General features: G+C 38.0%; 2 protein-coding genes across 3 annotated transcripts; both read left to right on the top strand.

The window, feature by feature from the left end:
* Nucleotides 1–2286: 2286 nt before the first annotated feature.
* LOC113666320 (melatonin receptor type 1A) lies at nt 2287–7930 on the top strand. Its single transcript, XM_089214829.1, has 3 exons — nt 2287–2601; nt 3283–3429; nt 5393–7930. The coding sequence occupies exon 3, from the start codon at nt 5471–5473 to the stop codon at nt 6524–6526; it is 1056 nt and encodes a 351-aa protein (XP_089070955.1). The 5' UTR covers nt 2287–2601; nt 3283–3429; nt 5393–5470; the 3' UTR covers nt 6527–7930.
* Nucleotides 7931–11584: 3654 nt separating this feature from the next.
* LOC113666321 (QRFP-like peptide receptor) lies at nt 11585–19604 on the top strand. 2 transcript variants are annotated; one of them, XM_089180519.1, is made up of 3 exons: nt 11585–11985; nt 12864–13046; nt 18457–19604. In XM_089180519.1, exon 3 carries the CDS (start codon nt 18550–18552, stop codon nt 19576–19578), a length of 1029 nt encoding a protein of 342 aa, XP_089036645.1. In that variant the 5' UTR covers nt 11585–11985; nt 12864–13046; nt 18457–18549; the 3' UTR covers nt 19579–19604. The 2 variants fall into 2 exon arrangements, with proteins under 2 accessions (XP_089036645.1, XP_027037895.2); XM_027182094.2 differs by lacking the exons at nt 11585–11985; nt 12864–13046 and adding an exon at nt 17121–17571.
* The last annotated feature ends 2225 nt before the right edge of the window (nt 19605–21829 follow it).

Genomic DNA, 21829 nt, shown 5'->3' on the forward strand with positions numbered 1-21829 from the left:
GTGATATTTTTTCCACATTAAATGGGATCATAAAAGTGGAAAAGAGTGAAAGGATTTGAGTAAAATTGCTGACCTACTTTTCAAAGCTCTAGCTCTATTTCAATGGAAGGAAAAAAGGAGACTTCGATAGAAACTTTTTGACACTAACTCTTACTGTTCGCGCTTAGTTACTTATGGGCGACGATTTGAAACTACTTTACATTAATTTGCTGTGCAACTGTCGCTCAACTTTCATGAGCCAAATAAGGAAAATTGTGAGAAAAAAAAACAATAAATTGAACAAATGATAACGATGAAAATAACATCAAAAGAGAGAAAAATACTACATCTTTTTTGAAAAAAAGGAACGAAAAAACAAACAACTGACACTTACCAAACAGTAACAGAAAAAATACAACGGTGGCCTAAAGAGATACCTGTTCAGAGAAAAAAAAGAAAAAAAAAGGGAAAAAGGAAAGCAAGACAAAGATGATAATAATAATAGGGGGAAAAAATAGAAAAGACAACAAAATCAAAATGCAAATTTCACGGGGAGGAGTTACTCGGCCCCCAAGCCAGTTTGAGAGTTACCCCTTGTCCGCCAGCTCCAAATCATACTCGGGGAGAAGTTATTCGGCCCCCAAGCCAGATTGAGAATAACTCCTATAGCGTGATTCGAACCCGCGGCCTCGATGACCTCTCCTGTACTCGTTGCGCGCTTACGATTACCAGTCGACCATCTGGAATATGCATCATTAATTAATATCAATTGTCGGTATGGAGAGTTTTTAAATACCGGGTTGGGGGGGGAGGGTGAGGAAGGTTGTCTTACTTAGAATGCAATGGAGCGTTTCCGGTCAAGAATAATGGAAATTAATCATACAAGCAACTGATAGACGTGATATAAACGAGGAATATTAGCATATGTCGTATTGGCGGACTGCCTCGTTTTTCTGGGCTCGTCAAACACGACGTTTCGGACATTTTTCAAAGAAGCTATTGAGTGTGTGCGTCGGGACATTGTTGCAAACCGGGTATCACTCATTTTTACCTCTGTGGACACAGTTATCATACATCAATTTCATTAATTTAATGTTCACTTTGCACCAAACGCGGCATTTACTTGCTTAGCATATTTAATTAAGCTCTCGATACATAGTTACAAAATATTCCCATACTCCACCCGGGCGTTAATTTTTCCCGGGTAATTAACTCCTCGACAGCCAGAGCTGTCCACGGTCTGTTTGGTCCTTGTCGACAGGAGGCTGATGTTTAAGAAATAATTATTATGCTCGAAAGGCGAATGAAAGATACAGATATTTGTCAAAGTGGTTTACAATTAAATTAAACTAAGCTTGTTTGATGACATCCCTAAATTTTCCTTCACACCGCTACTTCCTTTGATCAGGAAACCACGCGTGAACAGCAAAATGCTTTTCGTAATCATTAGATGAAAAAATATATTTTTTAATTTATTTAACGAAATCAGATAGTTCAAGGTGTGCAACCATTAACTACCAAACAGACTCTAACGAATAAAAGACGAAACAGTTTCTTTTATTTGTTTGTAGATTTTTGGAGTTTTTTCGAGGATAAATATGGTTCACCGGAAAGTCGTTCACAACCAAACTAGGCCTGACGCATGATGTAGTGTAAATAGTTTCTTTAATGATGGGACTACACAAGAATCCTTCAGTCACAGAAATTTGTTAAAATTGAGTCTTACGTTTTCAGTGATCTTGTACTGAACTGTTGTACGTCTTGTGTTTCTCTCTTCACTTCTCTCTTCACTTCTCTCGTGCTCTAGCTGCTTTCTGTGTGCTCTACAACAGAACAGAGCACTGTCAAGGCTTCTCTATTTGCTAAATATACTGCAGTTTGTAATCTCTTGCCTGTTTGGTTTATACAAAGAAACGATATATTTGGTGGAAAGTTGCTCGAATCTACTTCAGTTTCGTCGTAGTCCCAGCTATTCTCAGTGTGTGTGCGTATCGAAGCTTACCGTGCGCACATTTATCCCATTAAAGACATTGAACAAAAATACTTCATTGTGAAAACTGGGTAATATTGCAAACACAAACAGTCCATCAGCTTTTAAGAAATTATCAGTGAAGCGGTAATTTCAGCTATTTCATTTTCTTTTTCATTTTTGACGTCTTAGTGCTTGGCTCCAAATGGAAAAATTTTCAATTGAATGTCAAAATTTGATCCCTGTTTAGATTCGTAATGATTTAAAACAGACGTCTGTGATTGGTCTAGTTAATTCGCACCACTGAAAAAAACCAACAAAACAACAATCGTGTATTTTTCAAGGCACTCGCATTTTCCCATGCTTTGGGCAATTTTCTTTTCTTCGCTTTGGCTTCTGAAATTGGGCCGTTGTGATTATTTTGGTTTAATTTTTGAGACACTTGACGGAGATGTGCTCTTTTGTTGAATTCGAAATCCGAAATCATTAAAAGTGGTATAAGGCATTATTAGAGATTTTCCTCATAGTCTTTAGCTTTCGAAACATCATATAAGAATGTTCGTTTCATCTTGGTACGTAATCTTACTTATCTGCCCTTCAGAAAAATATGGATATTCAAGACACTTCTTGCTGGACGCAGTCAAACTTCTGAGGTATGTTGTAGTCAAAATGGGGATCATGATGACATGCAAGCGTGTCTTCATTTGTTTCACAGACTGTAATAAATAGAAAAAATAATCCAAACAGAGATCAATTTTGGCATTCAATTGAAAATTGCTGCTTTAAGAGCCAAGCAGTTATTACGTCGGAACATGAAAAATCAAATGTTAGTTGTTAAGTTACTGTGAGAGATCTTCAGCCTTTCATTTCATAAAAAATTTTCATTAAAAACAAGACGCACCGAATCCCTTCCAAATTAAAAATTATGAATTTCCTACAAGTCCTTTACATTACGATAATGGAAATTTTAAAAGCATCCTGATTCTAAACTGCGTTTATATGTTCGCAGAGAGGTTCAGAACGGTATACGCGCAAATGAATAACAAAAGAAAAATTGATTCTCTGAAATTGCGTTTATTGTCTTCAGAAAAAAATGCACTTACTCTTTCCAATGACTTGCCGAAAGGTTCCCTCCTATTACGCAGAGCTTTTCAAAACCGTGTGAAAATTTTGCAAATGCAAAGATGCGCTAGGGAACATAAATAAAAACAGGAATTAGTGCAGCCCTTGAGATTTTACTGCGTTTGTTTCATTGTTGAATATTATAATCCATTTAGCACAAACCAATCACTTGTAAATTGCTTCACCGAAAAAAAATGGATGGTTCTCTTTAGTTTCCTAAATCTGGGCGGTACATCAGAGGACAGGTGCTTTCCGGGTCTGGCATTGTCTGCAATAAAAACGGCAACGAAAACCATACCGCTGCAGTCGCTGGTTAGAACTGATCCAATGTCGTAGAACATAGATGAGCAACATCGCTGGTGAGTACTGAGTGAATTACTGATGTAAAATGAAAAGCCCGAGAAACTGTCAGTCAACGCAGCTTCCCTGAAAATTCAGGGATATATGTATTTTATTCGCTAGCCGGGAGGTCCGTAGAAACTGTGCTCTCGGTCTCGAGTGCCGCCCTCGGACTCAAATAATTACCATTAATGGCCGGAAGGTTTGAAGCCAGTCTTGGTGAAATATAATAAAAGCTTGCCAAGCTAAGTTGATTTAGAGTATTTCTAGCTCAGAGGATAATATTGCCAACTTAGAAGTGAGAAAGTGGTAAAATATCTTTTCGGCACATGACATAGTGAAACATAGGGCTTCGTCAGTTTTGTTATTCGGACTTTTTGGCCAAATCATCCTAGATTTTAAACTTCTCATAGTCAGTCAAGCTTAAACAATTCCATAAAGCTTCATTCCTTTGTCGATCAAAAGTTTCAACAGCGGCTAAAACAGAAGTTATTTCGGCAAAGGGCAGATTACAGTGACATATTGAAGAAGAAGAAAAGAAATCAGATAGACATCTGTTACGGTATAATTCAACCGATAGAGAAAACACCACAATCCTTTAAATTTAACCACTTTATTAAACAAGTCGTAATGTTGTTACTAAAGAGCGACTCCTAAAGGCAATACAGTAGTTATCCTTGATAAAGTTACTTAAGCGCACCGCAATTCATGACTTGGCTCACCACTGAAACAATCTCACAATTGTCTCCAATCTACTCAAAATGAATAATCTTCCATAGTAACTCTCTCTCCGTAAAGCTTTCCAAATTTTCGGTCACTCCCGTCAACAGCAACTACGACTACTACACGACTGAGTCCTTAATATGATATAAATTTACAAAGTACGGAAGCCGAAAAGGGACGATCCAAAAATATTTTGAAAATCCGAAAAAATATTTAGAATCGATATCTTTAAGACAAATCGCTTTTGAAAAGTTTCTCAACTCGAGAAATCAATTTCAAATCCTGGCTTAATTCATAGATCCACAAGAAAGTTTCATGAAAATCGAAAATAGTTTACAATCCAAGAATCTTTCCAAAATCAGAAAATTTTTGCAAATCGAGAAAAATATTTTGTAACGTGACACTTGCGCCAGTAGTCAGCACTTTGTCAAGATACAGCACATCGTGTCGCACCAGGTTGCACTAGGTCGACCTGGAGTCACTACGCGAACAGACTAAACTGTACCAAGTGCATTGGGATGTTCTGCCACAAATGTGGAAAATAGTTTATGAGCAATGAGCTATTCTGACGTCAATGTATTTTTCAGTTTTTAGAAAATACCATGGTATTTCTATGAACTTGAGGACTCTGAAGAGAAGGTTGTGTGAGTTTGGGTTGAGACTGAGGAGAAATGAAGTCCATTCAGAGCACGAAGTTCGGGAGATAATTAATAATGGTAATAGGACCGAGTGGAGTCCAATTCGGTCTGTAATCGTTCGAGTGATTAACAAAATCGGACGACCGCAAAGCGGTGGATTTAGCCAGTGAGTGGACTTAGTATGATTGGCTGCTTTAACTGTCCGATTAAAGGTTTCCGATTATGGCCAACTGTCCGATTACAATTTTACAGAGTGATCAGTGAAATGTAAAGCAGCTGATGCAACAATCACATTTAAGGAAATTGTAATGGTTATGATTAAACGTGAAACCGAAGGCCCTTCATCCCTTTTTCCTCAAAACTAAGCAATAGTATCATAACGAAATCCTCTTTCAAAGTAACGTTCAATGGCAAACCTCTCATCTGACGAACTGTGCAACACATTTTTCTGTTCGGGTCTCTTTTAAGTTTCACATCGAGAGAAATAGCTCAATGCTCCCAAATTCTTTTCCAAATTTGTTGCAGAACATCTCAAGCCTGTTATAGCTGGCAATCTTGGGCAGGTTTGAAGTGAATGCTGGGATTAATACTTTTTTTTATGTGTTCTTACGCAAACTAACAGAGTAATCCATGCTAGCACCGAAGAACAGATAATTTTAAGGCATCAAATAAGACACTTCATCCAGACGCTGACACCCATATGGTAATTATGAACGTCTCCAACGAATCAACGCCTTCACTAAGCCCTCAACCTCCTCCTGGAATAACCACGTTCACACGGACAACATACTCTATTCTGTCCGTCGTCGCCATAATTGGGAACATCTTGGTTATTCTCGTCTTTGTCGGGAACAAGGATCTACTAAAAAAATCCTACAACATATTAATTCTGTCTTTGGCCATATCTGATGTTCTCACTGCCCTGCTGCTCAGCACAAACCCAGCTTTTGTCCTTGGTGACGCGTTTCCTTATCCAACAAATCACATCATTGGCGACATCTTCTGCCGTGTATTGTGGAGTCGTACGATTCTGTTCCAGCTCGTGGTTTTCTCCGCCTACATCTGTATGGCTTTGGCAACTGAGCGGTGGTATGCAGTGGTCAGACCATATAAGTACAAAGAGGTCTTTAACAAGAAGCGAACGCTCGTTTACATCTCCCTCGTGTGGCTGTGGTCATTTCTCCTCTGTGGCACATCTCTGTTCGAAGTTGCGTATGTTCCCACGGAGCCATTGAATCGCCGCTGCAAATGGAAATTGTTCTGGGGTAAACAACAAGTGCGCAGTATTGTTGCAATCATTCAAGTCCTGTTCAAAATGGTGCTCCCATGCCTGACCACGTTGTGTCTGTTCCTTCACATGGTTTACAAGGCAGGCAGGTCTACAGTCGCCTCAGCTGAAAGCAAAGCTAAATTGCGCGGGAAAATGACGCGGATGGTCGGCGCCGCCTGCTTCATGCTCATTGTGTGCTACGCGCCAAATCAAATCAACTACGCGCTGGCAATGGCTGGAAAAGCACGACTGGATAGCGAACTGCACCATGGTCTCTCTATTTTGGTATTTGTTAACAGCTGTGTGAATCCGTTCATATATGGGTTGAGCAACAAGAACTACCGCAACGGTTACCTCAGAATCATGCTCTCAGTCTGTTTTAAAATCAGTGGAAGAATAAACAGTAATCGAGTAACAGATGGAAGCGACGGTACTGCCATCACAGCAGTTTCTATGGTGGAAAGTGCGAGGGAAAATTCAGCTTAAAGAGAAAAACACTCATATGAAAAATAAAGTCAAATGGAGTAAAATTACTTTTAAATTCAAATAATTAACTTGAAAATCAAATTCCTTCAAAAAGCATGCGTAGCGACCGCTGTCGTCTTCGCAAGCTTAATAAGTAGGGTGCACAGCTACCAGTCATTTCTCAAGGTCTATAAGGAATCTTAAAACGCTTCAACTAAAACTGCGGTTAAAACCTTTGATCCCAGAAGAATACGACCTTGGTTGTGTGGGCACATGAAAAAGTCGAAAAGACGAGGCTATTTTTCACCTCCTCAGGTCATCAACATGACATTTCTCCTTACCATTTCAGTTTATATTCACTGGCAAAGCGATGATGAGATCGAAAAACTTTTTTAAATGGAGAATGTTATCTCGAAATGACAATAACTTTGTTTAATTACTCTACGAAAAAATGCCTAGATCCTAAGAGGGAGAATTATCAGCCAGAACTTTGATTCAAATTAGGTAAAGGGCAAAGGGATGACCACGGAACTCTTGTTATTAATACATGGTTTGATAGCAAGCTCTCTCGCGGGGTGCAGGCGGAAAAAGGAGAAGAGAAGGAGAGAGGTCAACACTATTCACACATAACAAAGATGGTTGCATTTAGTTCACCTGCCCAGTTATGATTTATATTATTAGGCTTGATGTCTACAGTCTACACGGTCCATGGTTACTTGAGTCAGTTGTATTCACTCTTTGATAGCCTCTTTGAAAACTGTCAGAAAAATGTATTCAAATTTTTTTTAAATTTTTTTTTATAGTTTTTCATATCTAACTTATGCATATTTAGCGATAGTTGCATGTCGGGCATGTCCTCTTCCTCCTCAGTACGACTTTTCTGTTGCCAATTAAGTGAATGGATAGGAAATTATCTAGTTCTGCTGAAAGGTTGACTGCCCTCTCACATAGTTCAGCAGGTTTTGAAGGCTCTGTCCTAAATTCAGTAATATTTAAAAGAGCTGCATAACGGGTGTACAGACCAGCTAGATTTTAGATGGAGTATTCCCCTGATGTTTAATTGCCAAGATAGTGGAGTACGGGGATACCAAGCGGACATGAATTTAGAACTAAATATATTTTGTAAGTGCCACCAATTGTCGCTGAGGAAAGGGTATTGATTAATACAGTGCAGTGAAACTTATGAAAGTGTTTGCATTGGGACAATGTATATCTATGTCCCTTTGTAAGGGATCTAATTTTTGTACAAAATGAATGTATTTTAAATGGTATGTTTTATGGGCGAATAGGAAATTTAAAATGTTCCTCGCAAGTATCAGCACAGCGGCCAATACCACAAATCTCTGTTGATTAACTTAACAAATGATGTTCCGGCTACAAAAGCTGCGTCTGGTGAAAAGTGAGCATAAAATAAAAGAAATGTTTGTATCATAAATGCGTCTTCAGAGGTAAAAATGCGTCAATATTGTGCAAATAGCTTCTTTGAAAAGTGTCCAAATCGTTGTGTCTAACGAGCCCCGGAAAACGAGGCCGTCCGTCAAGACGGCACGTGCTAATATTCCTCGTTTATATCGCTTCTATCAGTTCTTTGTATGATTCATTTCCTTTATTCTTGACCGGAAACGTTCCATTGTATCTAAGTCAGAAAAAACTTCATCACCTTTACCCCCAACCCGGTATTTAAAAAACTCTTTACACCGACGATTTATGCTAATATAATATGGAAATCCCAGGTGGTCGACTGGTAATCGTGGGCGCGCAACGAGTGGGGGTCGGGGTCGAGTAACTTCTCTCTGAGTAAGATTTGGATCTGGCAGACAAGTTGTAACTGGGCCGCTGTTTTATCTTTTTTTTTCATACGGTTTTGGTTGGTGTCGGTTGTTTTTTTCTTCCTTTCTCTTTTTCGAAATTAGATATGATAGTTTTCTCTCTTTTCCTACCAATTTATTATCGTTTGTTCCTTTTTTACTATCTTTTTACAATTTCCCATAGCTAACTTATATGCATGTTGACTACCATGGGCATCAAAATGGCGGTAGCTTTTGCAAATATCTTCATGGCTAAAATCGAAATGCAAATCCTAAATGAAGGCGCTCACAAACCGTTCGTTTGGAAACGCTACATTGACGACATTATCTTTCTCTTGCGCCAGTTCATTGAAGAAGCAAATAAACTCTACCCAATAATCAAATTTAAAGCTGACATATTTGTCTCAGCAGCTACTCTCTCAGATGCCGCTATCTATAAGGGTGAAAGATTCAACAGGGAGTCTGTTCTCGACACGAGAACCCACTTCCGGTACAAATTCTCCACAACGCGTTACCGACAAGGAGGCCATCTCCCAGTCTCCGCCTCGGGAGGAGGGCACGGCTACACTTAAGCTACCAGTCTTCTTCAGGTCTCGTCAGGTATAGCTTGCTTTGCATGGTGTAAGCACGGTGAGTAAGTCGTGAAATACATTGGTGAAGGTAAAAGCAACGTGATTTTGATTAAGTGTTTAGGGCTTGAGATTTTGATAGCCGTTTTCAAGAAAAAGCTGTCATAATCATCCACGCAAGCACTTAAAAAAACGTCTAACTGTGGGTTAACTTAAGGAGAACTTTTAACAGAAAAATAACTAACGTACTTGTCTAGTTTAAAGAAAACTGTGGGTAATTTCAAAACAATTTATAGCGTAATAATATGCACAACAAAAATTAGATTTTCTTCCTTGACGAACTTGGAAATGAAACTTGCAATAAATTTGTTCGGGAAACTGCAAGCGGAAGCAATGAGGAGGTCTGGATAAATGGCAGGTAAATTTTCGGTTTAAAGCTCATTGCAAAAAACAGAAGTTCAGGGCACGGTGACGGTCATTGTCATGAAAGTTTGAGCAGGAGTTGGCAATTGTTTCTCGGAAAAGGGACTCTGAAAAGAATCTTTACATAAATAAAGAAAGAGATGTCAGAAGAGCTGAGAGGCTTGCCGCAAATGATTTTGTTAGTAACAAACAAGTATATTGTACCGCGGTGCCTTTATCAGCAGGTGCTTCATCTACAATCTCTTAACGTTTGACGAGGTTTTCAAGGGCCGTTGATTCTTCTTCGGACAAACTAGTCAATTTTTTCTTCTGATAAAAATGGATTTTTTTTAATATAATGGCAGCATGAAATAAAATATGGAATCTTGCGCAGCAGCTGACCAATTTGATGAACCAACATTGAGCGCTTCGAAAATAGTTTCGATACTTTAAAAGTCGTCCACTTTGTTGGAAAAGCTTGGAGTTTGCCCTAGTGAAAACAATATCCCTTGACCTTTATGACGGAGAAAATTGGCTTTTATTAACAACTGTATCAACAATATCGAATCAGACCAATCACAACAAAAGTTCGCTACTCGAGTCTTCACAGTTGATAATATCAAGGCCAAACTTATTTTAAGGAAACAGAAGTGTATCGCTCTAATAACCAACAATTGTAAATTACCAAACTCTGATCATGCCTTCCCTTCAGCTTGTCGAAACGTCAGTTATAGTTGCTGCACTAGGATGTATCGATGTTAAGTCTCACCCAGACGATCAGACAACACAACCAACAAAGCTGTTGCAGTAATTACCATCATATAAATTAAAGAATAAATATATGTTATTTGCCGGCTGGGAGGTCCGTATGGTGAAAAACTGTGACCGAGGTCTTGAAAATACTGCCCAAAGCCGTAGGCCGAGGGCAGCATTTTCAAGACCGAGGTCACACCGAGATCTTCCATAAACGGAACAATTTTTGAGTGAGTAAATGGTAGTTGAAATAGAGGTGATGCAAATTAAAGAGAGATGCCTCAGCGAAACATTTTCATTTCCGTAACGATAAAGGTGATTTAAAAGGCTTCCAAACAAACTTTGAAACATTATTTTTACAAGTATCTGTCACAATCTGACACCTGTCGATTAGAGAGCGCGCAAGAAAAAAAAAGCGTAGGAACATTTGAAAACCAACAGAACTAGTTTGGCAAGGACTGTCACGACAATATTTTCTTCAAAATCAGTCAATGATCTAACGGAAAGTATTATTCACTCTCATCGACCATTCATTCATGTACGAAGATTTACCTCTGTTCATTAAGTAAACGGCGAGGAAAGTAATTGTGAGTAAATTCAATTTTTTTATTTTGAAGTTGTGAGAGTTTGCTCGTTTGTTTGCTGTAATGGCGTGTTTAACTCTGGTCTTTCCTTCACAAAAACTAAATTCGAACGGCACACTCCAACGAGACACAAGGGAATTTAATGCGACCTTTTCTCAAAAAATTCCTTCAATTTCTGTTGTGCAATTTACGGTACAAATGTCCAAATTGAACGGAATTGGAAAGACTCACCGGGAGCCTATATTTGTTGTAGAACTTAAATTAAAACTTCGCTCGCTATTTCACTATGAACAAATTGCTCGAGAAAATTCAGATATTAAATGAATGAAAGTTCCATCGTTCAGTTCAACTGTAACCAAATACCTCACGTTTCAACTTTCTGGGTACTTTTTGTGAACGATTAAAATTAATTGCAGACGGTTTTTAGGCCGCTTGTCAACCAACGTAATGACAATATTGTTTTTCAAATTCATTCTGAAACCAATATTTTTCTGTCAACCAAAGTGATTTGACAGAGATAAAAAAGAGGATTCATAAGTTATTTATCGGCTTGAGGTAGTGACCAACGTGTTTGCTTAAAAATACTGCCCAGCCGGAAAACGAGGTATATTTATGAAAAATGACAACGAAAGTTGGGATGCACCCGGCGACTCACGAAAGCGTTACCGTGGCCCGTGGGCAGAGATAGGAAAATACTGACCGGGTAAAGAACCAATCAGATTGCAAGATTCGTTACCGTGCCCTCTAAAAAAACAATAAAGATATGTTATTTACCGGCTGGGAGGTCCTTATAATGAAAAACTGTGACCGAGGTCTTGAAAATACTGCCCGAGGCCGAGGGCAGCATTTTCGAGACCGAGGTCACAGTTTTTCACTATACGGACCGACCCTTAGCCGGTAAATAACATATTAATTGTTTTTAAACTTGACGAAATTCTTTCCGAAAGAACCCGAATGATTTATGGCCGTAAATACGGCAAGATCTTCTATAAACTGAACAATTTTTGAGTGAGTAAATGGTAGTTGAAATAGAGGTGATGCAAATTTAAGAGACGCCTCAGCGAAACATTTTCATTTCCGTAAAGATAAAGGTGATTTAAAAGGCTTCCAAACAAACTTTGAAACATTATTTTTACAAGTATCTGTCACAATCTGACACCTGTCAATTAGAGAGCGCGCAAGAAAAAAAAAATCGTAGGAACATTTGAAAACCAACAGAACTAGTTTGGCAAGGACTGTAACGACAATATTTTCTTCAAAATCAGTCAATGATCCAACGGAAAGTATTATTCACTCTCATCGACCATTCATTCATGTACGAAGATTTACCTCTGTTCATTAAGTAAACGGCGAGGAAAGTAATTGTGAGTAAATTCAATTTTTTTATTTTGAAGTTGTGAGAGTTTGCTCGTTTGTTTGCTGTAATGGCGTGTTTAACTCTAAAAAAACAATAACGTTGCATATTGCATCATTTTGGTGCTTGATTATCGCTGCAGTCTCGTTCAAGGTGTAACTTGTTGATTTTTTAAGGGCGCTCAAACTAAAGTAAGCTGAGACGAGTTGAATCCGGCGTCCCAATTAAAATGGAGAATATATTGATAAAGTCTGACTGATTTCAAATAAAGGTCAGCATCAGATGGAGTATATTTATCCCGTCATTTTCACATAAACTGGATTTCTAAGCCGAATTTCTCGAGACTAATCGCACTCTTTGTGCCAGAAATTCACAAAGTTAATGACGAAAACGTTTAATTAATGGAAGACCATGAAGCATTTCATCGTTCTTTCTTGACATGGCCAGCTTCTTTTATTCAACTAAACCATTATTTAGAAATAAGCTATCTCGTTTCGCTTAGTGTCAGTGAATATTTACCGAAACGCGCCGAGACGTATATGGTTCCAAAATTGATAGTGTTATTGTTCACTATGAACCATAGAAAAGTCCTTAGAGTCTTTTAGCTCCTGGCTCACGAAAAATAAAAGCCTGGGAAAAGTCATAGGACACTGAAACAAGAGGTTTGCGCTTAAATAGATGTTGTCCATTTATTGCAGAAAAATTTTTCCTTGAAGAAATTGGTTTAGCTTAAGAGTTCCATTAACTCATGTTTTGAACGCTTCGGCCGAACATTATAGTCTGGTAAATCGACTCTCGGTTGCTTGGGAATTTTGTGTATAAAGACACATGCTAAGACTTATGATATTACCATAACGAAAAATTAACATTACCACACTTTACTTACAGCACTACAACATATCTGTTTCGATTGAAAAACCTTCGCATCTGATAGCGGCGGGTTAACGAAATCTGTTCAGAGGGTGACTCACAAGCAACTTTCAAACAAAATAAACTTTTTACCATAGAGGTTAACAGAGGAAAACGGAGGAAGAATTCATTGGCTTTGGGAAGAGCTGCTTCGGGATTGAGGTGAGATTTGAATTTTATTTTGATACTTGAACCACAACTTCAAGGAGAAAAATTCAAATTCAATGTGAAAAAATATCTCAAGTTCATGCTCTTGTTTTTGGAAAGAGACTATTGCTTCGGTGTTAAGGTGAAAATTGAATTTATTTTTGATGCTTGAACCACACCTATAGAGAGCAAATTTTAAATTAAGTATGAAAACATATGTCAAGTTAATCCTCTTTCTTTCCTGAATTATTAGGAGCAAAAGCACATTTTACTTGAAAAAAAAAACAGCAATCTCGCGCGAAGGAGAGTCTTGAAGTCTTTATAATATTTTGTTTAAATGGCTCACTCCTATTAGCAACTATGTCGTAAGGTAAATCAAATAATGAAAATTGTGTAAGCGGCGATCATCATTATGGGATCTAAATTGACGATTAGTTCTGACAAGGTCTTGTACTGCCACATTGGGAGACATTAGTAGGTTAAAAGATGTCATTAGATCATCTCTATATACACTTAAATGAATTATGGGAGAGTTATGTCGTGCTGAAAGTAAACATTGTTTGCGAATAGCAAAAATATTCTCACGATATTTAAAAAGAAGGCCTCTTCCAAACAGGTATCTTATTGTAACGAAGTCTCTGATTGTTATGTTTTCTTATGGAATCAAATATTGTCTCTAATTTCCTATGGTCTAACTTCGAAGTTTTTCTCAAGCAAAAACTACTTACTAATTGGAAAAGAAAGTTGACATACATTAGACGCCGTTGTTTAATCCTTCAAATCATTAACAAAATATAAAGGTAATGAGCAAATCTTTGTCAGCAAGAGTCACTTATCTTCTGACTTCTTCTGCTGAGACAGAATGTGAAGGAACATGATCCTCAAAATGTCAAAAAGCCTGTTATCATGATGATATGTCATCCACATCACCAACGAGAAATCTGAAAAAAAGTATGTGCGCATATATTATTCATGAAGGAAACTTGCCTTAAATGATCTCCCCTCACAACCGTGAAAACAATAAGAAAATTTTAAATGCAAAAAAAATGATACCCCTTTCAAGACTATTCCCCGCACATGTGAGAGAAAACCTAGTCTTCATATCATTTCCACAGAATATTAATAATAGCGTGTGAGATCTGAAATAAAACTGGATGTCGTATTCAGTATAAATACTGAAAAGATCGATTCGCAGATTATGAATTCTTTCCCAGAGAAAAGGAACACCAGTCAAAGTTATCCTATCTCCTTCCGATTCCACATACCAACTACAAATGCATGAAGCAATTTTTTCTTAGAATGCTGTTAAACTGTTGGAAAATATCAATGATTTGGTCCGCTTTTTCACTCTCGAGAAATCTGAATGAAGTTACTTAATTTGATTTTATCAAGAGGATATTTACGCCTCACAGTTTCTGAACTCATGGAATCTTATAGCTTTTAAATTAATTTAACATTGAACTATTGTGTGATTCTAATTTAGTATTTCATAGGGCTATAACGGAGACTAAAGTCTTTGGCTTTAATTATGCTCCCTATCCAAAAAAAAATATTTTACTTCTGTGGCCGAGATCATGTTTTGTAACATTATTATAAATGAATGATGCATTTGTACCGGGTCCATCTGATCTCCTTGCGATAAAAATAGGTTATTATTGACCAGTCGATGGTTTATTTGTTCGGTTCAGGATTCCCATGGAAACTAATTAATAAATAATTGACAACAATTAAGAACGACCATCAAGAAAAAAACCCGACTCTTTGTAGTAAATACGATCTGCACCATAGCATTAGAGACTCTAAGTCATCAGAAATGTGCTCTGTTCGCCATTTGCTCTTAAAACGACTTTTTTTCGTTACTCAGGCCGAAAGCCATTTTCAGCCAGGCCGTTTCCAGTTACAATAAAGTGTATAGCTACCTACCTATCTGGTTATTCGGTCACACAGTACAGTTAAGTGCCTCTGTATCTGGGCGTTGTTATATTTGATTGTTTGTTTTGTTGAAAGATCACTAATTAGTTCAGTGATGTCATTGAGAAATACTTGTTTGCTTTTGGCTCAAAATAAGTTCTCCGCCCAAATATTTTCATTGTATATCAAAACCGTTACGAGTGACAAACTAAAAACTATGAAGAAAAAATTGCCTGTACATCAACGCCAAAAGCAGAAAGTTCCAGGTTGGAGACGTTTAGTGTCTTTTTTTGGTAAAAAAGAAAGACTACAAGTTTTCAAATACCAGAAAGACAGGAATTTGAAAGTCGAGATTGAAGGCAACGAAAAATCGCTATTTCCAACTGATAAGACCCACATGAATGGGCGCTTAGAAGGAGATAAAAAGCTGAATCAAAGAAAGAGAAGGCCAGCGATTTGTGCTGTAAAAGAAGAAAAAACCAGGTACAATGGGAACTCTCTATCGGAGCTCAGAAATGACTTGATTATCCGATATGTATTAATCAATTCTGGACTTATTTGAAGAGGAACCAAAGAGGACATGCTGTCATGGTAGACTGACTCAATTTCAAACGAACAATTTTATTGCGGATAAATGATAATTTTACTCGGGATACCGACTCAGTAGTTGTCAAGCAAAATAGGTCTCGCACCGAAAAGGTTCTTGCGAGTGTTTTGAAGACGTAATTTTGGTGTGATTGCAAAGACACTCGTGCCCTTCGCTAAGAATTCCATCAACGGACAAATTGTAACGTAAAGATGGAGGGAAAAGGTTGTCAAGAGTGCTCTGCTTTTTCTTTATAAAATCCTGTAGATTAGCACACTAATGCCAAGAAATTCAAGCGTGGTTTTCGCAAGGATGAAAAGAGCGAGTTAATAAGGATATTCACATCATTTTCATTATTCGTCGTCAATTTGACAACAGTTTTGTTCAAATTCAGATCCGAGTTACTTTAAGGCATTCCGTGGGGTTAATAACACAGCGAGTAATTTCTTCTCAACTACGTTTCTGCGAGGGAAACTGATTTTTTCGTGTCAAAAATCTATATAAAAAATTAATTCACGGCCATTTGATCACTCAATAACCGATGACTATTAATTTTAGAGCAAGGGAATCCGCTGGCATATAACAAGTTAAGTAATAGTGTCGAAAAGGAACGAGAACTTTTTCGTCTCATTTTATAAAGAAACAACTAAATGCATCATAAAGTAGTTGCGATTGTCCATTGGTGTATAGTCCTCTATATATGCAGCGCTTATTGATTGGATGTCGTGGAACCAAAACCATAGTAATCACAGCGACAAAATAATCAAAAGACAGAAACTCAAAATAAAAAATAATAATAATGGTAAAAAAAAAACAAACTGCCCAAAACGCGGAAACGCGGCCGATAAAGTCGTGATTTGTTTTAGTTTTGCAACTGATTAGTTGAGAGGTTGGCGCAAATTTTTTGGACGGCAATTACAGAGCGGAGTAAATCAAAACCACTTTAATCTCGCATATACTTTCGACACACAATTGAAAATTGATCCACGGTGAACATGGTGCAACAACAAAAATTTCAGTTTGGTTTGAAATCATTTAAGACTTTATTCTCCCATAACATTTTTTGTCAAATGAGCAGCGATGGCGAGATTACTTACTTGCATATTCTGTAAATAAAGATTGGAAAATGGTGACTTTCAAGTCGTTATTTGTTTATGACCAGTCAAGGATGGCATACTTTATCAGGTTATTACTTTGAAAAGACTCTCAGACGAAATTGTTAATTCAACACAACAATAAACTAAAACTAAAGAGGTATATTGATTAAAAACTCCTCCTGTTGCAGATTCGAGCCATTACAGCAATCCTGACGTCTGCGTAAAATATGCTTAAAAATTCATCCGTTTTTCATTAGTGAAACGATTGTAAAACCCTAAATTATGAAAAATCATATTTCACACCAGGTGGGACGAAATCTCTGGTAGAAAGGATGACAGGTACCGACCGAAGACACTTAAACAGTGATTGAAATGTATCCATACACTCTGGTAGAAGAGTTTTGAAAAATTTTGCGGATCCTTTTTATTTCGTGTTAGAAATCAGTTGTTGAAAGCCATAATCATCGTGCAAGCGTTCTTTGATTCATCTTGAATTCAAAATTAGACTCTGACTAAGTCTTTTCAAAAATTGATCCCAAAGCTTTTTTTAATTATGTTGAGATTTTCATGACGTATTGAGAACTAGCGAATAACCATTACGATCATTATCAGGAAGATCAAAAATTTAAGAAGTACTCTTGCACTAAGCGGAGAAAAACAATGTAGGCATTTACAGAAACGCAAAAGAGGCCAACTCCATTAAGAACAAACAAATTACTTAAAAATTACTGCTAAATGCAGATTGATTTTTCTTTTATCGCTAAAAACAAAGTCACTTTGCCAACGCAAATCAGCGACTTTCGATCCGCAATAAAAGTCGTGCGAAAAAAAGCGACAAAAACACAATAAACGAACTTCTGCCATCAGGATTTCATGCGAAAACCCAGAGTTAACGAAATGTTCTAGGGAGTATCATAGGCAAAGCGAGGCAGTTTCAGCTTACTTGGTAGGTTTAGTGTATCGCTTTTTGATGGCCCTTGATGAGGTTCATCCGACTAACTTCTCCGAATGTTATTTCCCAGATTACTCTGCTTACGGGTCTATTTTTTTTTTATTCACTGATCCTGTGCCTGATTTATTATGGAGATCAGTGTGATCGAGTGTTCTACTTCCTTCATTACTTGTTGACCAGTTCTCGTACAATGATTGCCGATTAAACTTCGATGGGAACTTGGACAAAACTTGTCCCGTTGAGGAAAGATAGAAGATTAGTCGAGAGGAAATTAGCACATCAAAATAATCAAAATATGTTGCTGGAATGTAAGAAGGCGAGAAGTAATAATCTCATGGTTCACCGAGATCCCGAAGCAGACTGGAATCAAATGCATAAAAAAGATGTATTGAAATCAATATTAGTATGGATATACATATACGTCTAATGAGGCTTAGCTTGAAATATCGAAGGGGAAAGTGTTTATTGGCCATTAACCGCAACGCGTATCATGAACTTATGCTTTACCTTGTATCCCTTTCAAGGACCGCCGAGAGTGAACCATTTCTCAACATAGCTGTTCCAAAGGAATTTTTTTCCTATGTTGTGTATGAGAGGTTAGCCCAAGACTTGCCAAAATGTTGGTCGCTACTTGCCGCGTGGCTGTGCCTAATTTAATCCCACAACAAAAGATCTTTTGCTTTGGCGCTTACACTTCCATGACCTTGTTAGATTAGTCGTGCCACAATTAATGCCTGCATTCCCTGTTGCATCCACCCCCGTCATCTCAAATCAGTTATCTATAACAACTAACCTGCTTGTAACAGACCAGAGATTTCGAACGAAGAAATGTTGTAAATGATCAAATTAAGATGTGCGTATGTTTCCATTTATCTTCAGATTACCCAAATACTTTGAAAAGTAAGTACGAATTGATTGAACTTGCAAAGAACCAAGATAGTAGAGCGGGGTACCCTTATCCAGAAGACGAGTATGAATGTCTCTAACTCATCGACTCCATCATCAAGCCAGCCTCTACCTGGAATAACCAACTTCACACGTTTTACATACTCCATTCTGTCTATCGTCGCTATGATAGGAAACACCCTGGTTATTCTCGTCTTTGTCGAGAACAAGAAACTTCTAAGGAAATCATACAACATACTGATTCTGTCCCTGGCCGTATCCGATGTTATGACTGCCTTTCTTCTCATCACCAACCCAGCTTTTGTCCTCGGTAACGTGTTTCCTTATCCTACAAATCACGTCATTGGTGACATCTTCTGCCGATTCATATGGAGTCGTGTGATTCTGTTTCAATTAGTGGTCTTCTCCGCATACATCTGTATGGCTTTGGCAACAGAGCGGTGGTATGCAGTGGTCAGGCCATTTCAATACCAAAAAGTCTTTAACAAAAAGCGAACCCTCGTTTACATCTTCCTCGTGTGGCTATGGTCGCTCCTCCTAGTCATTACAACTCCATTCGAAGTCGTTTTCGTTCCTTCGAATTCACCTAGCCGCCGATGCAAATGGAAGTTTCTCTGGGGCCAAAATACAGTCCGTGCTGTTGTTGGAACTATTCAAGTCCTGTTCAAAATGGTGCTTCCAAGCCTGACCATGTTGTGCCTGTTCATTCACATGGTTTGTAAGGCAAGCAGGTCCAATGTCGCCTCAGCTGAGAGCAAGGCCAAATTACGCGGGAAAATGACGCGCATGGTCGGCGCCGCTTGCTTCGTGCTCATCATTTGTTTCGCGCCAAGTCAAACCAACTACGCTTTGACAGTAATGGGAAAAGCGCGACTGGATACCAAATTACATCATTTCCTTTCTCTTCTGGTATTCTTCAGCAGCTGTGTGAATCCGTTCATATATGGGATAAGCAACAAGAATTACCGGGGAGGCTACCTCAAAATCCTGTTCTCAGTATGCCCCAAAAGAATTGCTAACAAGAGATTTGAAAACGATGTAGAAGATAAAAGAGACGCTACGTATACGCTTCAAACTTTCGAATCCAAATTTTGAAGCTTAAGAAATAAATATAAATCAACTGAGGAGAGGCTAAAGCTATGAGAGAATAATTTGTAAGGAAATAAAGTTAAGGAGATTTCACCTAAATTTCGAAGACCAAAGAGGGTCAAAAAAGTCATGCCTTAACAAATTTTACTGTTTTTTTTCTGGTTATCTACCGAATGAATATGCCATCGGTGAAAACTTTGACTGCAGGCAATTTTTAAGTTGTCTTTCGTTACATCAGTTCTTGTCAAAACTGTTTTTTATCCTTATCATTGTCGTACTTGTGAATACGTTGGTATCTCAGTCGGTCAGTAAGTCAGTCAGTCAGTCAGTAAGTCAGTCGGTCAGTAAGTTAGTCCATCAGTCTGTAAGTCAGCCATTCAGTCATTCAGTCAATCAGTCCGTCAGACAGTAAGTCAGTCAGTCAGTCAGTCAGTCAGTAAGTCAGTCAGCATGTCGGTCAATCTATCCGTAAGTTGGTCAGTTTATCAGTCAGCTAGGAGTGAGGCCAAGTCCTTGGTCACAGAGTGATTCGCGTCAAGTCATATCGACCAGGAGATTCGTCATAAGCATCTCATGGTCTTTGGGATCAACTTAGTGTCGGCTAAGGTGGAAAAACATGCCTGAAAAGTGAGCCGCACCATGGTTTCTCTACTTTTGAGTTTATACACAGCTGCTAAAACGAATTTTTTATGGGCTGAGCAACAACATATACAGAACCAGTTAGCTCAGAAATCTGATTTTAGCCTATTTCAGGAAAAGGAAGGTCTAAATCAAATCATCGAGATTGAAAGATTGAAAGTCCTTCAAAACACGTCATTGATTGTGATAGACTGCGGCAGGCATACACAGTTTAAAAATGTCGCGCAACTTCTGAGCGATTTATGCAAATATGTATATGAAACTGCTTGAATAAGGGAGAACTTCGTCATTTACGGGCAACTTGTGAGTGAAAATTTTAAGTGTTTTGGTCATTAGACCAGCGTAGGTAGATGCAATTTGAACATCTGCCAAAACATCACGAAAAAACTATAATCACGAAATCCATGAGCAGTTCCTTGGATTATATATCTATTAATGTCTTCTATGTGAGGGCCGAGGTGAGTAATTATGTTCGAAAACTTGGTGAACGAATTTGACTGGAAAGGCCTTTTCCTGAATAGGTCAACTTTTTTCCATAGATTCCGAAACTATGAAAAGGCTTTTCCTGAAACTCATCGAAACTTCCTCCAAAGAACGACTGATTTTTCCTCCTAATGTAAGGTACTTCTGATCACTCGGAATTTACCGGAGGTTTCACTTTCCGGTAGTTTCGATAATTGGGATGGGTATATTTTTTCAATGGGGGAGGTGGCGGGGAGGATTTTTATAGCAGCATTTAACAAATATTTAGGAGCAAACCATGATGTTTCATTGTCATAACTGCTGGGGAAGCTGCTTACAAGAAACCGAAGATCCCTTTGGTCACCATCGTGAGTAGGTCTGAGTAGGTGAACCTGTTATTACCAACTTTTGATAACTTGAAGGAAAAATGAAAACTGTGATCAAAGCCTTTTTTAACAAAAACAGTGAAAACAAGAACTAATAAATTATCAGATAATATTTTAAGGAATTGGGGTTTTTTAATTCCAAACTAATCCGTTATGTACGAGCCGTTAATACGAATACAACAGAACTGGAAACGACTTGAAAATCAAAATTAATATGTCTCTAACACTCGACGGAAGATTGCGCAGGGCGATATCCGTTAACAATTTTCGCTTGACGCTATAAAATCCAAAATTAAAAATATTACTGCATACAATAGTATTGACGTTTTACCTCGAAAGGAAAAAACCTGTGAAAACTGAAACTTTTCGCCAGTCATCAACATGACCTTCAATGCTATTCCTAAATATTAAAATGGCTGGCTGAGGAAGAAATCATAAATGAATAAAAATGTTGGTATCAAGTGACTGTTTGTGTCCTGAGTCGTCAAATAATTATTTGCCAGAACGCAACAGGCGACTTATCATTTTCATGGCGAAAAAAAACAATATTTATTTACTTTATGGTCATTTCATTTGCATTCTATGAAAGGGATCAAAATTTGCCCCCTCAAACTACACCCCATCAATTTTTGTCCGAAATTTGGGCGATCGCCTATTCAGTGGAAAATAATTGACACCAAAAGAAAGACTTTGCCAGGTTGGTATAAATTTTCTCGATGATTCTTGGCTTTAAGCCGATTCAGTCCGTTTACTCTCAGTTTGATGGCGTG

The sequence above is a fragment of the Pocillopora damicornis genome, chromosome 8, assembly GCF_964200805.1.
Source record: "Pocillopora damicornis chromosome 8, jaPocDami1.2, whole genome shotgun sequence".
Taxonomy (NCBI): Eukaryota; Metazoa; Cnidaria; class Anthozoa; order Scleractinia; family Pocilloporidae; genus Pocillopora; species Pocillopora damicornis.